This window comes from Varroa destructor, unplaced genomic scaffold (genome assembly GCF_002443255.2).
Source record: "Varroa destructor unplaced genomic scaffold, Vdes_3.0 BEIS01000002.1, whole genome shotgun sequence".
In the NCBI taxonomy this organism is placed as follows: domain Eukaryota; kingdom Metazoa; phylum Arthropoda; class Arachnida; order Mesostigmata; family Varroidae; genus Varroa; species Varroa destructor.
In genome coordinates this window covers 29,511,430-29,536,353 of record NW_019211455.1, presented here as the reverse complement: position 1 = coordinate 29,536,353, position 24,924 = coordinate 29,511,430, and the positions used below count along the sequence as shown (strand labels likewise).

The following is a 24,924-nucleotide window of genomic DNA, read 5'->3' as shown; positions in this document are numbered from 1 at the left end:
TACTAAGAACAGTGTTGGACTCTCTTTCCGATCTCACTTCTGTATTTAACTACACGTTTTGGTGTTTATTAGATGTTTCTTTAGCGCGAAAATTCCTACCTACCCAGTGGATGTCTTAGAAAACGTCGTTTCTCGGCGCACTTTCCAACCGTTATTTCAAACTATCTCTGTCGCAGGTCTACTTAAGTACTAAACTAACTATGAAGGATGATTAGTGTCGTTTGATGTGGGTCTCTTCCAGCTGTGTTAATTGTAGTTGAAACTGTGCACAAGGATTTCGACGTAAATTTTAACATCGATTACAGCCTAGTTCAAGTCACTGACAGAAAGCCCGTATTTATTCTTTCCTTCTTTATAGGTAGTAATTACACTAACTGATGTACGAGCTGATTACAATAATTTGAAATTTTGACACACAAGATCATAAACTAACAAAATATTTAATTTTAAAATCTTAGTAAATACTTTGCAGGACTCTTCGTATCAAATTCCATTTGCAGAATACCTTTAGTAGAATTAAGAGTTTCTTGCTCGTTATTAAAGATTACCAAGCAAAGAAAAACAAGAGATACGAAGATATTATTTATTCTGCCATTTAGGTAATTATTCATTAATTTGTTTGTAAGGGGTACTTAAATATCAAGCGCAGTACCACTTGTACATTTAGTATCAAAAATCATTGAACTAATCTACTTATATTTTCGTTTATTCAAGCTGATCTTTGCCTAAGGCGGAAACCTAATACACTAATGCACTATTGCACTAGTGCACTATTGCACCAAAGTGCACTAGTGCACTATTGCACCAAAGTGCACTAGTGCACTATTGCACCAAAGTGCACTAGTGCACTATTGCACCAAAGTGCACTAGTGCACTATTGCACCAAAGTGCACTAGTGCACTTTGGTTTATGACAGATGACAAAGGCATTGGCAGCTTTATCAAAACTTCATTTTAATCTGATCCCTGATAGGTGAACACTGATGATAACGATATAGACGTTTTAATATCTAAATATTATATGTATATTATTATATATTTTTTCTTGCAAACTGCAGCTCTAAACTAATTTTAAATTATCAAGTCGAAAGCCACCTGTCAATAATACACCATATGTGTCTGTGTTAGATTTCGTACAATGGCTAATTGACGCAAGCCCAGCGTAAATACGTTCACCTTATAACATAACTATAATTATTAATATACACTGTTGATATTTTTTTTTTATAAAGAAGCAAAATTTGTAAGCAAATAATGTTGTCTATTTCCCATGTGCATGGCTTATGAGCACGGCATTACTTCTGTCATCACTCGCTGCAAAAGGCCATGACTTAGTATCCTAGCACTTTTAATATGAGAGCTCTTTATTTTCAATGACTGAAGGTTCTGCAGTCGTCCACTGATCACGATTTGAAGAATTTTGTTAGGAAAATAGCTTGCTTATTGCACTTCAAAGATGGTGACAAAGCTACTGCTTCTCCTTGGGTGGGTAGAGGACCTTACTGCGCTGGCTAAGCATGTGGCTATACAGTTTAGGTAGGCCAGGCAAATAAATGAGCATCGTAATAACCAGCACAAGGTGATAGTCAAACGAGAAATTATATGGGTTGGGCAGATTAATGGAGAACAAACCCCGTTCCTTGACGTACGGCAAAGCTGAGTAGATTGAAAGGAGTTCACCCTACGGTGTCGAGCAGAACGTTCAGACGAAACGCGTCGAAGTAAGCAGCAATAGATGCCAGCGAACAGAAAGAGGAGTAAACCAGTTAATTCGGTAAATTGCCGCGAATTTATCGGTAATCAACTCTAACTATATTAAATGAACAAAATTCAAGTTGCCATAATCTCTACGTAAGTTACATGCCTTCCAGTATATATATCCCTTCTAACTCATAGATCCGCACGAAATAAGTAATACAAACGAACAACATGCTTCTCAAAGTAGACAGCCAGTTTTTTTAATGAAGTATACATTTGCAATAGCTGTCTTTTCCTATTATGAAAGTGACAAAGACCAATCGGTGAAGGATAATAAATTTAAATGGGGAGTCTTTTTCGATTTATTTTAAAGACTGCATCTAAACACCAAAAGATGTTTCCACGGTCCTTTAAGTACGATTGACTAAAAACTCCGATGGAGCTGTATCATGGGCTAATAACAGGCCAAAGGTCTCCAAGATACAAGGGTTTAAAATCACCCAAAGCTCTCGAAAAATCTAACGGTTGGAGCTCATCTGGGCAACCGAATTGGAGATTAATATGCTTCTATTCAAAACAGACGTTATTTCCGCGTTAAAAATTAATGAACTTAAGAATCGCTTTTTGCGACATTTTAGTGTATTTTCTACTCTCTTCAATCCGATCCCTATTAAGACTTTTCTGCCTTGCTAGTTTCGGATGAATGCATTCGTGAGGCTGCAGGCGACCAGTAGAAAAGTCTAAGTTTAATAAACTTAACATTTATATACAAATATATGACAGAAAGACGTTCCCAAGAGACTTACGCTCACTCCAATTGGGTAAAGGATGATGAAAAACGAATATCTGCACCACGTGAGAATCGGGGGACACGCATTGTACAAACTCAACCCGTAAAAGAGATAACGCGTTATCTCTGCAATACTCCACGCCACTAATAACATTGGGAGACCTAAAATAACATACAAAAATGTCATTGTTCTTAACGTGCCTTGTTATTAGTAACAAGTCATTTAGCTAAAATAAAAAAATATTTTCCAAATATTGTTATTATAGATAAATGGTTAAATAACATATATATTTGTTACGTGCATAATATTTAATTCATTATTAATAATAATTCTTATTAATCAATCTAATTATTTAATAATTCATTAAATGAATTCCTTTTCAATTAATTCATTACATTGACCCTTACCAGTGAAACCATTTTTAGCTGACAGTTACTCTTTTTTAGCAAACACTATTTGGATATACATTGCGTCATGCACACACATACTAACCGATCTGTAAGCGGGACTCCGGCACGGCAACGAGGATTCCCCAGTACACCACAATTCTCGACAGCATTTGTATAAATGTCAGCAACGGATTTGCTCTAAAAACGAACATGCCCAATAGTAGTAACTCTTACTAGTTCCCTTTTACAGCAGTTCCCAACTAATTGTAAAGACTTGCGACGATTTTTTGTCATTTAACATATAAAGAGAAGACTATAGTTGCGGCTACATTAAGGTCAGATACAATAGTACCGAATGAGCGGTGTGTAATAATTCGCACATTTGGTTTTGGCAGAGTTTTGGTTATAAATGAAAAGAATAGTCACGACAAAGTCTTTTGCAGAACTTTTTGTGAGACAAAACTAGCTTTCTTTCTGTTGGCAGGATCTTAGAAAACTCGAAAGTGTTTACGGATACTTAAGTATGCGCACATGTACTTTCGTACATAAAATAATAGCATATAAAATAGCATGATACTTCTGTAGCAGAACTCAACAAATGAACTCTAGTATTGTTTCTTACAACAAAAAATTTGAATATACAATGCTGGTCAATTACCTCATACTTGTTATCAATACCTATAACGCGAAGCCACTTGTCGCTACAAAATTCCACGTCAACATAGTAAAATGTACATTTATTTGATTACTGCAGATAAAAGAAAACCCGGCTTCGTCTGTTACATATACTTACAAGAGTGATAAAAAGTGTTCAAAATATAATTAAATTAGGCTTATAGGTGTATTCATGTGAAATAGATATTGTCTTTACCTGACGAGCCCTGTAACACCGTGAACGACTTCCATAACACCAGCCGTTTGAGCTACACCCAACTCCAGTTCAATATTCCCGAAAGCTCCTTTATAACATTGTTTCTCAAACATAAACGATAATGATTTAATCAAAACGTAGCTCCAGCTGGAAATGCGAAATGAGATGATCTGTTAGAAGGTAGTCTAAAGTTGCGGTGTTAGATAATTGAATCTTTCCTTATGGCTTACAAAATGTACCTGAAATATATTGATTTGATTAGTTTACTTATTTCACTATCAATGTAATTAGATATCTAGCTTCAGAAGTGTTATTGTCATAACTTTACACCTCAGATTACTTTCTAAATACATATAGCTGTTTCCGTTTTGTGAAAAATATACATGTTTCTCATAGAAGTATTCCTAGTTTCCCGAAGCAAATCGTAGGAGCATCTCAACTACCTTTGACTGCCACCAGAGTACGAATACTAATTCTAAGCGTCAGCCACGTTGATTCATATAACGGGGTAAATTATCAGAAGGAAATTAGAAATAAAAAAAGCATTTGCGTCTTGATTAACGGCTCACGTCCGAAAGAATACCAAATAAGAGCAGTCAATTACTTGTTACGTGTCTCATATGGTATGTTTTTAGACAAATGTTACCTAGATAACACTGTATTATGAAAAATATTATATATATATTAATATATATAACATGTATAAAGTAATTTTCGATTTCCACATTTCGGAACTACATATTTTATTGCACCTGAACCGCTATGCACACACTGGCCGTCGAAACGTTTGTCATTATTTCTTATGCCAATGGTTAATCCGATAATGGCAGACTCGGTCAGGATAACTAACATCATTTACATGGTTGAATTATCAAAAAACTGGCCTAACGTGCTTCGAACATGCAGCTTCAGACATCGTTCAGTTTTATTTTGATTATTGAGGTGCTGTTTGATTTGTGAATTCATCGCGCTATGGGTTCCAAAGTCCCAAAAGAGGCCACCTGTTACCACAGTATTTGCCAACATATTTTACTTGTATAAGGTCAGGTGATGGATGTTTCTCTTCACGGGAGCTTACACCATCTGGTGGCACAAACCGACCGGGCGCAACAGGATGTGTTCAAGGAAAATTCTACGAGTAAAGGAAAATTTAAAGCGCTAGTCCTTTATTTTTTGATAACGCGACAATGGAGCCAAGAGAAGTTAAATATTGCATTCTTCACGTAATTTTACTCTAATATTTTTTTAATTATTCAAAAACGTCAATTGTAATTTATGAAGAACAAAAACATATATAGATGGTTTGGTAAAGTATTACGCTAGCCCAAATGACCTTTTGGTCTGCAGTAGGGTGAGTTTGAAGCGTTATTATTTTAATTAACATAGACATTACCTATATAGAACAGAATTAACTTACATTGCATTATGTCACTCATTGTACTGTAGTTGTGCTCAAGTAGCTGGTTTTTGTAAACTCCACTTGAACATTTAAATAATTTGGATCACTTGAATTGTGTCAGAAACATGGATTCGATTGACGCTATTAGGTCTATTCTGACAACCATCATTCTCCATTCCATCACCTTTCACTTGCTGTTTCATTGGACCTGCTCTTGCTTCTTCATTATATTGCTTCTTCGTTATATTGCTGTAATACCTTTTTAACCTTCAAGAAAATTCATTCCGTTTTATTTCCTGACTTTTTCGACAGACAAAAGAGCACTGGAACTATAACACTCATAATAGTCAAAGGTAGTTAAGTAGCTACGTGTAGTGAACGTCCTGGTGTCTATAGTGTATTTATTCCTACATGTGCCTATTGCTGTTCGTTACAATTAAACATAAGCTTGTAGCTCGTGATACCACAATCTCGCGTTCCTGAGGAGTTGTAGATCAAATGCAATTCGGTTAGCTAATTTATTAATTGCTTTCATCGATGCTGTTTGACACATTTTATTAAAATTCTGCAAATGCAGATCCCTTCATCCGGTTTTTCTGCGCTTTAAGCTTAGATGAGTCGTAAGCTTGCTTTCACTTCGTTATTATAATAATACATTGCCTTATGCTTGCATTTACATGGTATATGCTACAGTGAGGTGAGTTTGGAGTGTTATTATATCAATTAACACAGACATTCCGTTCCTTGACACAATCGCAGTCTGATAATTCGAACTCGAGGTACTAGTATAATGAATTCTATTTTTTCCCGATACAGTGAATAGGATGAAACGGCTACACGAAATAGATAAGGATTCGATCATTGAGTAACGCTTCTACTCTATCCAACACAGACGCGCCAACATACGATGTTTTACTATGCGAAGAGTAATATGTGCGCCAACAAGACGAAAAAATGACTTATGAAAAACCTGGCATTTTTTTTTATCGGTAACCACTTCTATATTACGCGAAGGGGCAGCTTTCGTGCACCCGTCCAGGTCGGTAATCGGTATTCAGGCAAACCTAAGTTATACCAGTAATTATTGTTTGCATCGCGGTGTGTCCTGCTTGTCGGCAAAGACATTAGGTCACTTGTATACAGTGCATGGTTGACACACGTGTGCCGACAAAAGAAATAGACAAACCTGGCAGCCTGCAGCCCATTGTACGCAGTCAGGTATAATTTGGCAAAAGTGCTCTGTTCCTTCTTGCACATTGTTGCGTGCGTGTCTAGTACCTTCTAACCGAAGGTGTTGGAACGCGACGTAAATAATGTCCACTTCACACGCACACAAATACGCTACTGTCACTATTTCCACTTATTTTGGCTAGATCCCTAACTTAGAAGCGAAGACAACGACTCGCGAGTCTTTCTTCATCAGCTGTGGCTGTCTTCCTATACAAGCAGAGAGGGTAACCATAAGACGTGAGAGAGGGCAGTGGGTAGCAGAAAGGGATTGTCTACGAGGAAAGCCCAATAACGTGTTTAGGGCACTCACTGGATGCACACGGAGCCCCCCAAAACAATAGACGGATGTGCCGGCAGACGACCTGCGCCAACCTTTAAATAGACTACGAACCCATTAATAATTCCGGTAGAATTTCTTATTCGCCGTGATATCGAAACCGAATTTATTAATGATGGTAGGGTAACAAGGTGATCGTATTGATGTACAGTAAACCGCGTTGTTGTAATTAAAATCAGCGCATGAAACATCCAGCGGCCATGTTATTGAGCGGTTAGTTCTTTATTGTGTGTGTTGAACCTACGAGCTTTTGACGGTCTGTCATCTGATCGTGTCTTCTTTTTTGATATTGTCGTCTCTAGCCGCGAAATGGTAAGCCACCCTCAGAGAACTTAGACGTTTCGTGGGGTACGATGAAAATAAGCACATAGCGATAGATCCTGTTAGGGCAGTCATTTCACGTAGAGCTTACAATCACACGGCATTCCAAGAGACAAGAGTCGGGATCCCCCTGTTCAATAGCATTATCAACTGACCAACCAGTCAGTCCCAGCCAGGCCAGCGCCGTTGTTGTCATCGCAATCGTACCTGCGAAAAATTCCATTGTCTCGGCAGAACGCCCCCGAAGCTGTCTTGTCAATGTGAATTAATAGCAGTATAAGTCGTGGTAGGAGTGTGGAGTGAACAGCGGTCAGGTGGTGTTCTTTGTAAGAAAAGTTTGTCGGGCTGCACAAAAATTGGTCGAAATTATTACGATTGCTAGAACTCATCGTATTAAGTGTGCTATTCACCTGTCGTTGTTCGACTACGACAAGATACCAATTACCTTTATAGCCAACTACAACTATGTAGATAATACTGCTGGAGACGAATACCAAATACTAATCCGATCTGCATACGTCTGACACGAATCAAAAATGGTACTTTGGGAGCAAGGCAACAGTTGTGCTAGTAATTGTACGGATCATGCCAAAAGGCTATGTTGTGCCTCAGTTGATGAAGATGTGAACTGGTGAATTAACGGATATACTCGTGGTCTGAATAGGAGTACAATAGTGTGGTGAAAATGTTATTTTATGATTGTTTTACCATGAGACCTAACACTTCTTTATAATTCAATGAAAGGTGTACACAATCATTTTTTGACGAGAAAAAAAATGACGCTGTTTTGTATAATCATTTAAATCTTAGAGAGCTCAATTATACGTTGTCTCTGTAGACGCTCCTTCTGCACTGTGGATAAAAGGAATAATGAATTATCGTGAATAATTTTACGTTTTTTCTGTGCACCCTCTGTTTAGCTCTGAATACTTCGCCACATTTTTTTACATGGTACGCATTTGGACCATCTCATTTGAGCGTTTTAAGAGAACGCCCTGAATCATGCTATAAAAGTCTGTTTGAGTAAAGAAGGAACTTCGTAGGCTTGCAATTAAGAATATTTACGCATGCATCGCAATCGGTACGAATTAGAAATCATTCATTGGTTGTGAAGCTGAAGTCTTTACTTACAGTGGTTTGACTGTGTCTGACCTGGGCTTTTTTATGGTGGATGATACGTAACGAGTACAATAACCTTTGAATTTTTTTATGACTGGGTGAATTTAGTTGAAGTTTTGCATAACGACATACGTTCAATTGCTCTGCCTTACAAATGGAATAAGTGAATCCCTAATTTTACATTGTCAACTTAATTGTTGAGTCAATTTAATCCCTAGGGTGGAGATGTTGTCTTAGTGCTTCCCAGGAAAACATGTTTTACTTACCCAGAAAGGCGAGATAGAGCTGACAGAGACCGTTTAACAGTTAGAATGTGTTTTCATCGATGGACTTCGTAGTGGCGTCGGCAGGGTTATGAAAGGACGCTGAGATTTTAACATTTCCTCTATAAAAGCAGTACGTTTTTTTATCATGGTGTACGTACATAATATAGTCCCCTCAAATACGGAAAGCCTATCGTATGTATTGCACAACCATTTACAGAGTGGCTCAGGTTTTGATTTTTTGCGGATAAAATAATCTTGATTAGTGACACTTCGCGCTAGCGTAGCCGATGTTTAGGGGTCGTCCTTTTTTGAGATGATCCTCAACATGGAATTAAATATAAAAATCGCTCAAAGCTCAGTATTGCAAGCTTCTTTGCTGGCCTGCATGCTTCAACAGCGCGATGCAGTTTTGTGGAGTGGATATTGGGCATTAAAGTACTGCTTTAAACAGTTTTTATATAATCCTTGATTAAATTGATATTGCTCTAATTTACCTCCAGATAATATGGATTTTGGTTTGTTAGTTTGTTCTCGCATTATTGTGGTGGTACTAACGATCCCGCTGCGATCATTTTATTTATTTTGCAAACCCGTGTTATCTGTGGTTTATCGGCTCTGCAATCCAATCAACTACCGTAACGTGTGTTCGAAATGGTACCGGCCGGACTTTACTACTCGATGTTGATAGGCGTTTTTGGGATTTGGCCAGAGCGCGGACATCGACATCGTGCTCGATGGCACGCAGACTCGTCAACTCGCAGAGATCAAAACCGAAGACGGAAAAAAAGAAAAACACTTTCTCTACTACGATGGAGAGTCTGTTTCCGGTATGTACAACATCGTGCACATCTTTTTATGGTTTATTATACACATACGTTCTGTTAGAGACGTATGTTACGAATTACTCGCATGCACATGTAAATAGTTGTGAAATGTCAACGGCGTTGCACAAAACCAATCAGCGTACATCTTTATCAAATGCGTCTTCTTCGCACAGTTGGAATAAATCTTCGGTAATTATTCAAGTAGAGCTGAATATGTGACGCGGTTATGTACGTTTGGTTTGTTGGATGTCTAAGCTGTAGTGAATGAACAACTCTAAGCATTTGTCTCGTTTTCCTCTTGTGAACACAATGCCTCGAACGAGTTTATTTTCGTAATAGCTTCCTTTAATTCTAAAGAAACAGAAAAGAAGGTCCTGTGGCTTCAAATGTGTAGTCGTTTACGTACGTCACGAAATACAGGACAAACAAAGAGAAGCTTCCGATTGACGACTTGTTCAATAGACAGTGTACGTAACCATGGTTCCATAACCTATTTCAGTGTAAAAACAAACTTGCGTTAATTCCTTTTTATTTTACTGCGACATTTCTTTAGGTAAAGTGAACGTATCCTTGCGCAAAGCAGGTTCTCGCCTCGAACATCAAGGCATTAAAATCGAGCTTATTGGACTCATCGAATTATACTACGATCGGGGAAATCATCACGAATTTACATCGATCTCGAAGGAGCTCGCTCGGCCAGGGGACCTTATTCAAAACACGAGCTTCCCATTCGAATTCCATAATGTTGAAAAGCCCTATGAAAGCTATACTGGCGCCAACGTACGTCTCAGGTAAGAGTCGAATTCAAGAAATTTTCACTTATAGTCGCTTAGCCATTCAGTTCAATTGCTCACAAACATCAGTTGCTTTTTTTGACAGCTTCTCCGGATGAGTACCTTACCAGCGTGTACATTCAATGATCAATTCCGAGAAATTTACGTGAACAAAGCTACTTTCGCGTTTTTGCTAGCGATTTCTTAATAACTGTTCACATGCATGGAAAGACGCAGAACTGGCACTCTAGGGAGTTATTTTTTGTGTTTCTACCGTTTGTATATATTAAACTCAAAATTATATGTAGTTGTGCTATGTTTACCGTTGCGATAGCATCTACGCCTCACGTTGCCACTAACTGTTATAAAAGCTTGACTAGAACTTGCTTTATTTTAACGCCGCTTTCCGTTCCTACTTTGTGAACCTGAAATCAGCTCTTCCGAAACTCTCTCTCTTTCCGAAAAACTTGCCCTACTAGAACATCTCCCTGAAATGGGAGATGTGACCTTATGTAAGATTGTTCCAACACATTTATAAAACGGCATGATAATCGTATACCATAGTGATCGATTCTGCTACCAGTGCTGGCTGCATGATATATTTAAACCCTGTCTAGTTGACTTCAACTGCTATGATTTTGTTTGTGTGTGTAGACACTGACCAAAATTCGGGTCAAAATCACACGAAAAATCTTCTTCGCGGGTTGGATACTAACATATCCTCCCTGTTAAGCCATTCTCTGCTAAGCGTTTGTGTTTTTTTTTATTGTAAATCAGAAACATATCTATAATATGGTGCGATGATATGCTGTATATTTGTTTGTTGTTTTTTCTGTACATGAACTACGGCACTAAAAGTCATTGAACGCCCAACAAAACAATGTTACCACTATAACGGCCCAAATAATACTTAAAGCGTTCTCCACATGTGTAGCAACAAGCCTTGAGGTGAGGGGGCAAGAACTGCGTTACAGTGTACACCTAGAAAAAAACTATTAGATCTTTGATTTTTCACTAACTGTTTTTAAGTCGAGTGTTGTATCCATTACGAGGCTACCTTTCTATGACGATTTTGTTCTTTTTGCAGAGTATAGCACAGATTTACAATTTACTGTGTATTGTTTGTGTAATGATAGATGTGTAAGGAACAACGGTAAACTGTTCTAGACAAAGTCTGCTGCACTAAAAGATGGTCAGGGAAACTTCTACTTGACGTATTCGTTCTTATGTAACAATGAATGATCAGCTTATAGTGTACACATGGCTGCTTTCTTTGAGTCACTCAGCGCCAAGAACAGATATATTGGGGTAAATAAATAATGAAAACGTCACGGATAAAACGTGATATTTTTTGGCAATATTACTTACCGCAGCCTGCAATGCGATCTGTTTGGCTGCATTTTTGCGCAATACAGGTATTTTCTTCGGGTGACTATTGTGCGACGTCTTACGGACACAATTAAAGAACTTGAACTCGCAGTGCATACCTTGTCATCGTATCCAGACATTAATTCGTCGATTAAGATGGAAGTTGGAATCGAAGATTGCCTTCATATCGAGTTTGAGTACAACAAAAGCAAATACCATCTGAAAGACGTCATCGTTGGCAAAATCTACTTCTTACTCGTAAGATTAAACACATCTCAGGCAACTAAAATTTCTGTGCCTAAGCTTACTAGCGTCATTATCAATGCTATCGGTGCTAAAGTGATCGCTGTAGTATGTGTTTAGTTTCCCCACGATGTAACTGGCTAACTAATTGGCTTTTACTGTGCCACGGATAACGATCACATTGCCTGTTTCCTTTTTTCTTGACTATTCCTAATAAATTGCGTTATGATTTAAAATTTACTAAGCATCCCCGACTTCTTCGTTTAGGTTCGGATTAAGATTAAGCACATGGAAATAGCAATTATCAAACGCGAAACAACAGGGGCCGGACCGAACACATTCACCGAGAACGAAACGATCGCGAAGTATGAGATCATGGATGGAGCGCCCGTCCGCGGAGAAAGCATACCCATCAGGTATGTATTGATACTTGTACTTTAATACACATTCTATATATCTATCCTATTATAATATATATCCATCGATTGCTGATTGAGATTGACTACAGGGTGAGTCGATGGGCTCAGGTCGCCGACTCGTCATATACAGGATTTCGGATTGTTATTGAGTTCTACCCTTGTTCGGGAAATTGTTTATCATGGCTTTTGCGGAATGATGAATTAAAAATATCTAAACATGTATTCAGTATCTCTGTCCTAAATACTCAATCCCTTGACGTACCATGTTGTTGCTTTCTCCACAGGCTATTCCTTTCGGGTTATGAATTGACACCAACTATGAAAGATATTAACAAGAAATTTTCCGTAAGGTACTATCTTAATCTTGTGCTCGTCGATGAAGAAGAGCGACGATATTTCAAGCAGCAGGTTTGTACGTCATAGCAGGAACAGCATTAAATTCGAACTCATATTTATAGATAGACCCAGTAGAGTCATGAAAAATGTATATTATTTCACCTTTGCAGATTGATATTTGTGAAAAAAGTAACATGCCAGATATCAATTAAGGAAACATGTAACTATGTGAAAATTACTTTCTTACCAGAGAAACTAAGCATTATGTTTATAAGAACTTACTATCTTACTAATACCTATTCCTAGTCAGTTAATTGAAAATAGTAAATAATAGTACATCATTACGGTTAGCCATTTTTTATAGCCTATAATGGTCAATACCAACAGTAGGCATAGTTACCTGTCACTTGTATTTGGGAAGAATCTTCATTGTGGTCAACAGGTCATATAATTTATTATTATGCGTAGTGTCTCAATCAAGAACAGTCTCCGAAATACCCAACCAATGATGTCCTTCTATCGCCGCCGTCAAGGGCATACTTAACGATCCCTGTTTCGACATTGTTGTAAGGTCACCCTAGCTATCACTAGATAGCTTAACTTCGAGTTACTAACTACTCAGCAAAGATACTCGATTGTGTTTAGAAAATAATATGTTATAGTTCACCACAGCTTATTTGAACATTTCGCTAACTTTATTGATGAGGAAGCAGCAGAATCTTACCTACAGAAACGATGGAAAGTGTTTAAGTAATAGTCACTTTGGATCAACTGGCTGTTCCTAAAAATATGTACTATGTCGCTTTCTGATAAATTTTATTTTCAGCGGTAACATGTTAAATTGGCGCTCTATTGTCCCTCTGGAAAAAGTACTTTATGCATTGAGCTTTATCATTCTTTAAAAGATTTACCTCCAATTTTGCGACACCCTTACATAATATCTTTACATAGCTATAATTCCATTTATTGTATAACGAGTGTTAAACTAAACTTTGCTGTGGCATATTTAAGGAAATAATTCTGTGGCGCAAGGGTGAAAAGACTCGAAAGCCTGTTATGGCCGTACGGCAATCTCCCACAGTCGACAGACCATCACTACCTGCGTCCACGCCAGCGTCGCCGCAAAGTCCGCCGGTATACGAGGAGGGCGGCCCAGAAGGCGATGCTGGTGACAATGGACAAATATCTTTTAATCCTGACCAGGACGTTAACCCTCTGCCTCTGCCCAACTCCGTACAACCTAAAGAGATCAAGGAGACGGCCAGCAATGGAAGTAAGGAGGACCAGTAGTGAGTTGGGGGCTGAGTCCTAGCGGGAAAATCGCGTAGCTAAATATCGCACGTAAGCCACCGCGATAGCAGCAACAACAACAACAGAAACAACACTACAACAATATCAGGATCAATGGTTTAAGAGAGAAAGTAGAAAAAGAAAGAAGCACAACAGATAAAAGTATGCATATTTAGCTTTGCGTTCTTGAAAAAAATGTAGCCACATTGGCAGCGCAACAGACACAATGTCAAGCAACAGCAGCCCTTACCCGGGCTGCCGATACTTTTATAGATAAGTGATGATAGTGATGAGGGACTGATTATATGATGCCTTACATATTTAGGCAGAGAGAGAGAGAGAGAAAAAGACTAATTTCAAGATTGCGAATAATTGGTTACGTGTATGTGGTAACAGCAAAAAAGATGGAAGCACAAGCACACATTAAAGACTTCACTTAGAAATGGTTGATTTCAGAACAAATCTGATTGAACATTGAAAAGGCCTGTTTTTGGAACGTGTAGGAAAATGCGTGATGGCCAGTGAGGTTTTACAACTTGTTGCGGTAAATTGGAGTTAACTGTCGTAACTAAGCGTTAGCAATAGAAGATGAGTGAAGATGAGCAACGTGACATACAAAAATTAATGGTAGTCCGGAAAATAGTTAAAAAAAAAATGTCGGTGTGATCAGAGCTGACACTCATGATCTATTCTACGCTACCGATAACATGCTATTTATGGGCCTGAACATTCGCTATAGGGTGGTCACATGCGGCAGGCTACTGCACTCAGATATATGACACAGCAAATATTCTTAGTGCTATGGCTATATTATTACAATCACACTTAGATATGAAACAACTTTCTTTATTTACACTCTATAGTTTTATATATGAAGATATTCTTATTTCGTCGATCACTTCTGATCTTATATGTTTCTACTGATAGATTGCTTATGAAAGATAGTCGTCTATTTTCGATACTTTACTTATTATGATAACGAAGATGAGCCCAACAAATCTCAAAAAGCACAATACACGCTACTACATAATAATTATAGTAACGAAGAATGATCAGGCACTGAACGTTGAAGCCACATGCTACTTAAAGAAATGGCACACACAAATGAAATTTACGAAGATAGTATATTATCAATGATTATGCGAGATCTATAGTCAATTTCAGAAAGTACGAACGCTCAGCAATCCAGGCACACATATATTTACAGACAACCAAATAAATGTGAGAAATCTTGATCAGTTGATATAGTCAGCGTGGGACAAAGAACAGGCTAGACCCGTCGCACGATGTTGTGTTGTTACTGCGGCGTCTTTCGCATTCGAGTAGGTGCAAGTGGTAAATGTTATTAGGTTTTTTCTTATATAAACGAAAAAACATGTCTATGTAAGAAGAAAAACACGAACAGTGAGGCAACGAAACGTAGAGATTCGTCTGTGAACGATGGTGAAGGTGCACACAGCAGGATAAAGAGGTAAAATTTTCAAATATGCGATATATATGTTAAGTTGATTGTAACAGTATACCAACAATAATAATAAAGACGAATAACAAAAGAAATGATAACGTGTTAACGAGTTAACGAGTGCAAGCCGTGGAAATGGCAATGGCCAACCGTTATTCAATACAGCAAAATTATAAAGGGGTAGAGTGAAATAAGTATAAGAATCCATCAACAGGATTACCTGAGGTCGTCGACTGAAACAAAGGAATATAAAAAACATAGGTACTACATTTGCTCGCCGACGAGCAGAATTGTATCATTTTTGCTATTAGGATGACAGGAAAGAACCAAAAGCATGACTCGGGAAGACAGTAGGAATACTGATCAGCTTGAAAAAAGAAATTGATAATTTTTCTGCTTTAATGAAAACAAGTTTATAAATCACCGTCAGTGACGAAGAGCTAACTACTGTAACTGACGACGATACCGTTAGATTCTTTGCACAGCAAACGTTCGTAAAAAGTGTGAAGACGAGACTCAATTATAAGAGGCAAAAAAGCAAAAAGCTTTGCCAAAGTGGCAAAGGGCATTTGAAGAAAAAGCGAAGTCGGGAAGGAGGATGACTAAACGACATATAACGGAAACGACGTACAGGATAGCTGAAGTAGAAAAGGATTGCTGTATATACTGCCCTGTGATCCGTTCGGGGGTACACGGGAGCAGAGCATTGTTGTAAATATTTTCAAATACTAATCTTAGATATTGAAAGGTTAAAGGTAATGACGGGTACACAGAAAGACAAATTATGTCGGTGAAAGCGAACCACAGATGACGATTATGATGATGATTAGGACTAGGGGGAAAACGATGCTTAGAAAGAAATCAAGCGACGACGATAACAGATCGTACGATAATAGATGAGAGTAAGGATAATAAAATATGAACATTTTAAATAAAATACAACTATTTCTTCTCAAGTATGATAAGACAAGAACGAGTGCATAAATATGTATATATTTTAAACATTTCATTTAAAAACTAATTAGAAGTAAAGACAAAAGCCACATAATGTTTGTAAAAGTAGGATGTTTAACTCATCATATAATTTTTTCTTCCACTTTAATATTGGCTTTTCACGCCTTTCCCAAAATTTCTGTGTGTCCTACTGTACTTTATATATTTAATTATATATAGCTCTATACAACAGCACGCCGTTTGATCTATCGTTCGGTAGTCCTAAAACGAGTAAACAGTCGCAGACAGTATAGTAACATAGATGTTACGAAGACTCTGGAGCGTCTGCGATGACGTCGCCATGTGGCTGTGACTCGGCCAACCCTCATGTAGCGAGAAAGGCTCAGATCTTCGTCCGCTCTCGGCCGAATAGTGATAAATCGGGGACAATCCTTACTGAACTTGCTTCTTCTATATTCATCTAATGCACTAGGTGTTACCTGTCAGCGCTTAAACTCGCCCTGTTCGAGAAGAACTTTTACTTCCTTCGCATCGAGGGTCTCGTACTTCATTAACGCTTCAGCTAATAATCTGCAATTTAACAAAACGATATATCGATGTATTCCTGATTCTATTATTGTACTTAAATGCGACCTATAGGTACGTGGAAACAGTATCTAGCGAGAGTTAGCTGTTCGCGAGTAAAAGGACCGACTATCACATAGAGTTAAATAAGATTAGCCTATACACAGACCGACAGGTAAGCAACCTAAGTGTCAGGAACGCTATAATTATACAGTTGGAAGAAGATATAGCTTAAATATCATCATGGACTTTTTGATATTTGTGTTACACTAACGAAGACATTGCTGAGACGAAAATGCCAACGTTATCAATAACGAAAGTTTTATATCACAAAAAGTTCAGTTTATATCTACAAAGAGACGCAAAAACATGAGCTTAAGGCTTTACCGATAAATATAATGAGCTAGAAGCTATTCGTAGCTAAAAGGACTAACTTAAGTTCTCGCTGGTGCGTCTTGAGAATGTGCTTAGCCCTCTCCATAGACTCGTTAAGGATACGTTTGATTTCTTGATCAATAAGCTCTGCCGTTGTGTTTGCCAAGTCATTAACGACGACGAGAGAGTCCTGCTCTTCAGGGAATGTACGAACTCCGACAGATTCAGACATGCCCCACATCTTCACCATCTTTTTAGCTATTATAGTGGCGCGCAACAGGTCCGATGAAGCGCCCGAGGTAATCTTCTCAGGCCCAAAAATTAATTCCTCAGCAGCCCGGCCTCCCATCAAGGTGTCCAAGGTGGCCATTAATTGTGCTTTTGTTTCATGGTACTTCTCCTTCTCAGGGATGTAGGCTGTATGACCGAGAGAGGGCCCACGGGGGATTATTGTAACCTTGTGCAATGGGCTATGATTTTTGGTATAAAATGAAACGAGAGCATGCCCTCCTTCATGGTAGGCGGTAATAAGGTTAGCCTCTTCGTCCGGTATACGGCTTTTGCGTTCTGGCCCCATAAGCACCTTATCCCGCGCGTTTTCGAAATACTGCATTGTTACTGCGTCCTTACCATCCATGGCGGCTCGTAATGCCGCTTGATTAACCATGTTCTCAATATCTGCTCCAGTGAACCCTGTTGTACCTCGTGCCAGATAGTCGACGCTTATATCTTTACCGAGTGTCACTTTCGCTAAATAATGTTCTAAGATATCTTTACGCCCCTCTAGATCAGGAGTTTGCACTTGAACCTCGACATCGAAGCGACCTGGACGTAGAAGGGCCTTGTCGAGATCGTCGCGACGATTGGTGGCTCCCAGAACTATTACGCCTTCATTCTGCCGGAAACCATCCATTTCTGTGAGTAGTTGATTAATAGTTTGATTTGCGTACGGATGCAGCACCGAATTGGTTCTCTTGGCGCCAACCGAGTCGATCTCGTCAATAAAGATTACACATGGAGCACGAGCCTTCGCAGTTTGAAAAAGATCACGCACTCGGCGAGCGCCCTGTCCAACAAGAAGCTCGTCGAATTCTGGGCCAGCAGCATGGAAAAACGGTACTCCGGCTTCCCCTGCAACGGCTCGCGCCAAAAGTGTCTTGCCGGTGCCCGGTGGACCCACGAGAAGAACGCCTTTTGGCAATTTGCCACCAAGTGCCGAGAACTTCTCTGGATTACGGAGGAACTCAACAATTTCTTGCAATTCTTGTTTGGCCTCGTCCGCGCCTCTCACATCCTGAAACGATACCTCGATCTCTTCGGGAAGGACTTCATTTGAAGAGCCTATTATGACACGTCGGATGGGTCCACCAAGAAATACGAACAATGCAGCGAGGATTAGCGTTATACCCAGTATGTCCCGGATGGTGGTGAAGAGTTTCAATTTCGGTGCGGCCTTACCATTTCCAGACGCGTAGCCTTCGGCAAAAGCTATTCGAAGGCGTGCCTGTTCCTCAGCGGATAGAGACGAATCTTGTATGTAGGAACGAAAATGTTTGAGTTTGTCTGTCTTGTCAATTTTCTTTGAGCTATCATCCTTCCTTATGCTACGGAAGATATCCGATGGCGACGTGAAGCCCGATCCGTAGCCCTCCCTGGCCATTGACGCTTTTGTTTTAAACCCGCGCGTAGTGCTGCTTCCGCCAATATTGACTTTCTCAAGCGGACTCCGTAGCAAAGCTGACCGGTACAAGCCTAACCGGCCGAGGCTATACGATTCGTAATTAGCTGGCCATGAACAAGAGTTTTGCACAGTAACCTCTTCCCTGACGGCGGGAGTATAGAACAGCGCCCGTTGTAACTCATCCTTGCTCCTTAGCAGGGACGCGCAAAGCCTACTCTGGCTGAACCACTGAAAAGTGTTATGAAAACTGATGACCTGCAGGTCAGAAGCGGCCGTTTGGGTGGTCTCACGGCCTGTCCGGACCGGGGTCCGTCCACCGGTGCACAGCTGAACCAACGATGGAACCGCAGGTGGCTGAAGTATAGAGAACATGGCAACAGGGCGACCGGCGCCAACGAATTTCTAAACCAGCGCCAGATGGGACGCGAAAATATAAAATGTGCACAACAGAGAACTTAGTACACAAACGTTGCTCATTTACTTTTTCACTGCAAACATATCACACGATGCAGACGACACACGATTACCCAACTTTCATTCCTTTCAAAAACTAAACAAACTGCCACCGAGAGGCCTTTACGCCAATCATACAATGCAAGGTCCTTATCAAGGGCGTAAAGTCGCGGCTATTACAGTGCATATTCGAAAATTAATACCTGCTACTTCTTTTCCTTGATGGCCGAATTATTGATTCTCTCGAATCAATCATACTAGTGTATTGGCAAACATCAGCCGAGACGAAATCCGCCTGAATTAGCAACTTCCTATAGAAGACTCACAATGAAGAATAATTTATATATACAGAACAGTTGTTGCTTGACACGAACCTGAGCAATAGCTAGTATGCACTACGTGAGTCTCCTACGAATGAAAATAGTCAACTGTTTCGCCGGGCGGGAATTTTTAGTGTAGTTTCAATATAACTTCCGGCTGCACTATCACTCGCTCCAGTTGCAGACGGAATGAAAAACAATAGCGCAGCACCGCCACACCGCCATCTTTGTTCGAAGCCGCATTCGTGCAACGTGCTTCAGTGCTTGACAAGTATTTAATGGTTTACGTGTTAGTGTGATCCCACGAACGCATACAAAGGCCGCTCTTTAAAATGGTAGGTGTAACATTTTAACGAGCCTCCACTGCGTATCAGCAGCGCGCCAAAAAAACGAAGACTACCGGATACAGAGCAAGCGTGTCACCAGAGATCACCAACCCAGTCATTGTTGATACATATGTGTTGGCATTTTTTTCGCTTCTGACAGATTTTATGAAGAAATATATAGAATTCGTTTCAATAACTATTGAAACAAAGGTTGCTGCGTGTCCGTTTTGATTGGTCTCCAAGTTCGAATCGTAAGAACAAGTAAATCAAAACAAAAAATACGAGTTTGTATTAGTAGCTCATCGTGGAGTCATTATTGATCTTTGTAGTGCCCATCTGATCAATATCTGAAGTAAACAGGTTTTTAAATGTGTTCTCTATAAACTGTACTAGGCTATTGATTGTATAGTTGCGGCATTTAGATGACGGTGAAGTGAGACAAAGCGTCGCTACTATTTACAGGAGCTATTACGATATTAACAGGGTCGTTATGCTTCGCGGTAATGTAACAAACAGGTTAACAAATATTCAAACGGGATAGTGCGGTCACCTGCAAAGGATTCCTCACACATATGTCCAGAAATGCTTCCGTATTCTTAAGATATACCCACCCGCATATGGTGTTATTTTGTGAGTATTTTTCATGCTCGTTTTCCAAATGTAGGTTCTGAACATATGAATCGTTACATTCTCCTACCGTCTAAATATTTGTTGAGTCAAAATTCGCCGCTGTCATCGAATTATTGGTTTTATCATTTGCAACATGAGACTGTCTAGTCGCGCGCGAATTTATTGTTCGCCGTCTAGCAATATTGATTGGCGTTCCTAGACTTTTATCCAATCTATAATACTTGGTGTATCGTAGTGCACCTTTGCGTACAACAATACAGGCTAATAGTACGAAGCTAAGGATTCCTTATTGCAACTATTCGACTCTTTATGATTCTGTTAATGTCAAGTAGAAACTTGTTAAACAAGCGCTATTTTATGCTGTAGTCAGTTGTTTGGTAATGCGAAGCAACAGAACCTTGCTAAATTGTTTACCAATTAGCATTTTCTTTTACTGTAGGTAAACAATGACCTGCCGATAAAAGTGTCCACTTGATGCATAGAACGCTTTAAAGTCATTAAGAAGCTGCCCTTGAGGTTGTTGCACAGCCACACATCCGGTGTGGCATATAAGTTTATTATCATTATTTTAGATAGCCCAAAAAAAAAAAAGAGTAACAAATGAATCTTGAAAATCTCCATTAATTTGTCCAATCCTTCTATTGCTTCTATGAATATATATATATATATAAAGCCCGAATGCTGAACTTTATATATATATATATATATATAAAGTTCAGCATTCGGGCTTTCGCTTTTTTGTCATGCATTGATAATGTGGGTATTGCTTATCTCCAGAGTGACGTAGTGTTGAAGCGGAGGTCAGAAATTAAATGTTTTTTGTTTGACATTGCCTCATTTACTGAAGCCTGAATCCATAGCTAAGTAAAGCTTTCTACTAGTCGAGTACGAGCAATACAACTAACAAAAAATGTTTTTTCTTATACAATACCCCAATTCTGTGTTTCAGCGTCCGTTGATGCTTCAGGGCCATGAAAGGGCCGTCACCCAGATTAAATACAACCGAGAAGGCGATTTGCTTTTCACAGCTGCAAAGGATTCTAAGCCAAACATTTTCTATTCACTGAACGGCGAGCGACTCGGCAATTTAATAGGGCATAATGGTGCGGTTTGGTGCATCGACGTCAATTGGGATTCGACTCGTGTCATCACAGCAGGCGCCGAAGGTACCGTCAGGCTCTGGGACCTTGAAACTGGTGAGTTCGTGAGGTCTGTGTGCATACAACGTCTCATCGAATGAAGCGGAGAAAATGGATAGATTTTATTAACCTAACCGGATGTGTAAGAAAATATTTTTTGATATAATATAAAAGTTTGACATAAATATCCGGTTACAGTATCATCGTCTTCAAAAGCAATTAGAGAATTCCGTTGCTGGCTAGCGGATTGTTTACCTTTATGACACTACATTCAGAATATCTAAGTTACTATGATAATTTATTTATCATATATTTATTGTAAATTGCTAGCGGGTTAGAAAGGCTTAATGTTGCTCGACATATAAGATTTTACATTTATATGGCGTATTCACAGGCAAATGTACAAGCACGCACCAAACAACAACAGCGGCCCGTACGTGCGCGTTTTCGTACTCTGGCCGCTATGCCATGTACTCAACAGACAACACAATGGGCAAAGACTGTGAGATGACCATTATTGACTTCAACGATCCCGCACAAGTAGAGGGTCAGGGTGATATGCTCAGGGTATCCGTATGTCCTGCATCGGTTCACGCAAAGGTGACTGCAGCTTTGTGGTGGAATCTCGACGATGGTATACTCACAGGCCACGAAGACGGCTCAGTCTGTATTTGGGACTTCCGACAGGGATTAAAACGCATGCAACGTGAACGTACCCATTCTGGTATTATCAACGATATGCAGTATAATAAAGACTGTACGATGGTGATCACCGCCTCAAAGGATCACTCGGCCAAAGTTCTCGATTCAGATTCGCTCACAGAGTTGAAAAAGTTCCAGACCGAGCGGCCGGTCAATTCGGCTGCGATTTCGCCAATCCGTTATCATGTCCTGTTAGGTGGCGGACAGGAAGCCCGCGACGTAACAACAACCTCAGCAAAACAAGGCAAATTCGATGCTCGGTTTTATCATCTCATTTTCGAGGAGGAGTTCGGACGTGTAAAGGATCATTTCGGTCCTATTAACTCAGTTGCATTCCACCCCGATGGCAAAAGCTACTCATCTGGAGGAGAAGACGGTTACGTTCGAGTCCACCATTTTGATCCCAGCTATTTCGAATTACAATTCGAGGGTGAATAAACGAAAGATGTCGTCTTAAGACGATTTGAACTAAATAGTTTACCATAAAAACTTGTATTAAAATAAAAATTATGTAATTGCTATAACACATGGGCATCGAGTGTTCTTTCTCGATAGTATTTGTACTGTAGCGTAGGCAGTCTATTACAGTTCAGAGATCATATTTAGATATAAAAATGTTTGCACACTTGGGCTAGAAGAACATGTAATATTTATACGACACTTAATGCTTTTACATGAGTTAGCTTCTCTTTGTCAGACTAATTGTTTTCGATGTTTAACGCTTTTCGGGAAGCAATGAACAACTCTAAGAGGGTAGTAACATCTCGTCCTGCGTAAGGATATTATTGATTCAAGTGCATTTGGTTAGATATTTGCTTTTTATAATGATAGTATCAAGGTCAAGTGAAACGAATGGTTGTCGCAATAGCTTTTAGAAAAATAGCCAGCTTTCCATTTTTCGATTCAGGAGACCTTCAGTGCATCTTCCTTAAAATGAAGCACGGAACTTACGGAAAATACGCAAGCCTGTTGACGTGGAAGCGGTGTCCCTTGGTAGGCGAATAATCAATTTGGATAGGCAAAAATATTAACGGCTTTCCTAATGACAGGCAGGAAATTTGCCATTCATCCAGATTTGTTTATATATCTATATATAGAACATTCATAAAGATGTGTGTGATCGATTCCACCAACTTGGCTAATCAATCTATGTATCATGTATATTATCCATTGATTCAGATTTGTTGCGAATTCATTGACTTACCCATAACAAACCCAATCGGAACAGCTTTATAGTGTTCTTTAACATTTACCTACCATAGTGTAACATTTACCTGTTACTGTTATGTCAGGTTTTTAGCTTATTAATGCGTGTAAAAAAGACTTTACTAATCCAAAATATTGTATCCACACGAGCTTCCTTTGGCCGGCTTACTTTTTTAGGATGTAATTCCTAAACTGAGGCCCTGGAAGGGCCCTCAATATGCATATGCACAATTGACATCATTGGAAAGTGTGCGTGAGGGATGATTGTATAAGTTTCACCCCAGATTTTTATTTACATCGACTTCTTTGTTAAAAATATATCAAATTATTTAAAAGCAATCTATGATAAATAGAAATAACATACATTACCGTTGTAATCTTCTAGTGATTCTTAAAAATTTAACCAGAATTCAATTGCTGCTGATGGCGGTTTTAGTTATCGCGACATCACACATAACTTAAACCTTTTGCGACTTATTTTTTCATATGATGTAAACTTGAATACATCTTATTCCTCTAGTTTTAGTTTCCTGACGTTTCGGCATTCAACTAAATTTTTATCCGTAATTACATGCCATTGCAGCTGTGTGAATTTAGAATCTAACTATGCAATCGTGTATATTTAATAGACGTGTTTTACTTATAGATCGAAAATGGGTTTCTTTTGATCCGTCACTTTGCTTGAATATACTCAGAATAACGTCTGCCTTCGTTCATAGTTATAAGAGCTCGAAGAAGAAATACAATTACATATGGAAATATAAAAAAAACACTTCTTAAAAAAAATTATAATAATTGATATATACCTATTGGCAAATTACAATCTGAAGTAGAATTTGGCTTCGTATACTACTTTTCTACAAATTTTAACCATCCGTACAAATTTTCAGAACCTCAAAAGACTCCTAATCTATCTAGCATTTCGTCTCTGCTGATCTTTAATTTTGTTTAAGAGAACAACTTATTAGTGATCCACCATTGCTCAGAATTCTTTCTAGAGAATACAAATATCGTTGTAGATACTTTTACTTTGTTGAGCTTGCGCGACTCGTTTCGTAAAATATGCATTTTTCAAATACATTTTTTTCTTTTGTCTGTATATTTGCTCTAAAAATAACGTATTTAAATGTTACCACTGCATCCACTTTTTGAGGAAACGAAAGCAACGAAAGTGCTTCTACCGACGGACTAGATTTTCTGCTAAATATAAAATTGCCCCGATTAAGGTTTCATACGGAACGGCGCTGTTGAATACCATTACACATATACGATGCTTTGAAAAAACCGAGAGACACAGCTCTTCTTCTCTGCTAAGATGCTCAAGAGCTTTCTCATTACCGACCATTTTAATCTAAGACACCTCAACTTTGTTCACATTTTGCAGCTATCCGTGTTTTACGTCCGGGACTTAGCTCGTTGGTATTCGGCAGCTATAATCA

The 24,924-nt window shown here is 39.0% G+C and overlaps 4 protein-coding genes across 7 annotated transcripts; 2 read left to right on the top strand and 2 right to left on the bottom strand.

The window, feature by feature from the left end:
* Positions 1–569: 569 nt before the first annotated feature.
* Positions 570–6,596, bottom strand: Hacd1 (3-hydroxyacyl-CoA dehydratase 1). Of its 2 annotated transcripts, XM_022792444.2 has the most exons (6): positions 6,334–6,596; positions 5,166–5,414; positions 3,749–3,895; positions 2,981–3,075; positions 2,504–2,649; positions 570–1,680 (listed from the first exon to the last, which is right to left on the bottom strand). In XM_022792444.2, exons 3-6 carry the CDS (start codon positions 3,859–3,861, stop codon positions 1,468–1,470), a joined length of 567 nt encoding a protein of 188 aa, XP_022648179.1. In that variant the 5' UTR covers positions 3,862–3,895; positions 5,166–5,414; positions 6,334–6,596; the 3' UTR covers positions 570–1,467. The 2 variants fall into 2 exon arrangements, with proteins under 2 accessions (XP_022648179.1, XP_022648178.1); XM_022792443.2 differs by lacking the exon at positions 5,166–5,414 and having other exon boundaries at positions 6,334–6,595.
* A 130-nt stretch (positions 6,597–6,726) lies between these two features.
* Vps26 (vacuolar protein sorting 26) lies at positions 6,727–16,077 on the top strand. 2 transcript variants are annotated; one of them, XM_022790735.2, is made up of 7 exons: positions 6,727–7,026; positions 9,109–9,247; positions 9,798–10,035; positions 11,433–11,643; positions 11,896–12,044; positions 12,332–12,455; positions 13,395–16,077. In XM_022790735.2, exons 1-7 carry the CDS (start codon positions 7,024–7,026, stop codon positions 13,671–13,673), a joined length of 1,143 nt encoding a protein of 380 aa, XP_022646470.1. In that variant the 5' UTR covers positions 6,727–7,023; the 3' UTR covers positions 13,674–16,077. The 2 variants fall into 2 exon arrangements, with proteins under 2 accessions (XP_022646470.1, XP_022646471.1); XM_022790736.2 differs by lacking the exon at positions 6,727–7,026 and adding an exon at positions 7,369–7,574.
* Positions 16,078–16,180: 103 nt separating this feature from the next.
* On the bottom strand, positions 16,181–19,242 carry YME1L (ATP-dependent zinc metalloprotease YME1L). The gene is made up of 2 exons (XM_022790733.2): positions 17,088–19,242; positions 16,181–16,659 (listed from the first exon to the last, which is right to left on the bottom strand). Exons 1-2 carry the CDS (start codon positions 19,079–19,081, stop codon positions 16,572–16,574), a joined length of 2,082 nt encoding a protein of 693 aa, XP_022646468.1. The 5' UTR covers positions 19,082–19,242; the 3' UTR covers positions 16,181–16,571.
* A 388-nt stretch (positions 19,243–19,630) lies between these two features.
* Positions 19,631–22,807, top strand: eIF3i (eukaryotic translation initiation factor 3 subunit i). Of its 2 annotated transcripts, XM_022790738.2 has the most exons (4): positions 19,631–19,817; positions 20,325–20,438; positions 21,388–21,634; positions 21,972–22,807. In XM_022790738.2, the coding sequence occupies exons 3-4, from the start codon at positions 21,397–21,399 to the stop codon at positions 22,715–22,717; spliced, it is 984 nt and encodes a 327-aa protein (XP_022646473.1). In that variant the 5' UTR covers positions 19,631–19,817; positions 20,325–20,438; positions 21,388–21,396; the 3' UTR covers positions 22,718–22,807. The 2 variants fall into 2 exon arrangements, with proteins under 2 accessions (XP_022646473.1, XP_022646472.1); XM_022790737.2 differs by lacking the exon at positions 20,325–20,438 and having other exon boundaries at positions 19,651–19,817.
* The last annotated feature ends 2,117 nt before the right edge of the window (positions 22,808–24,924 follow it).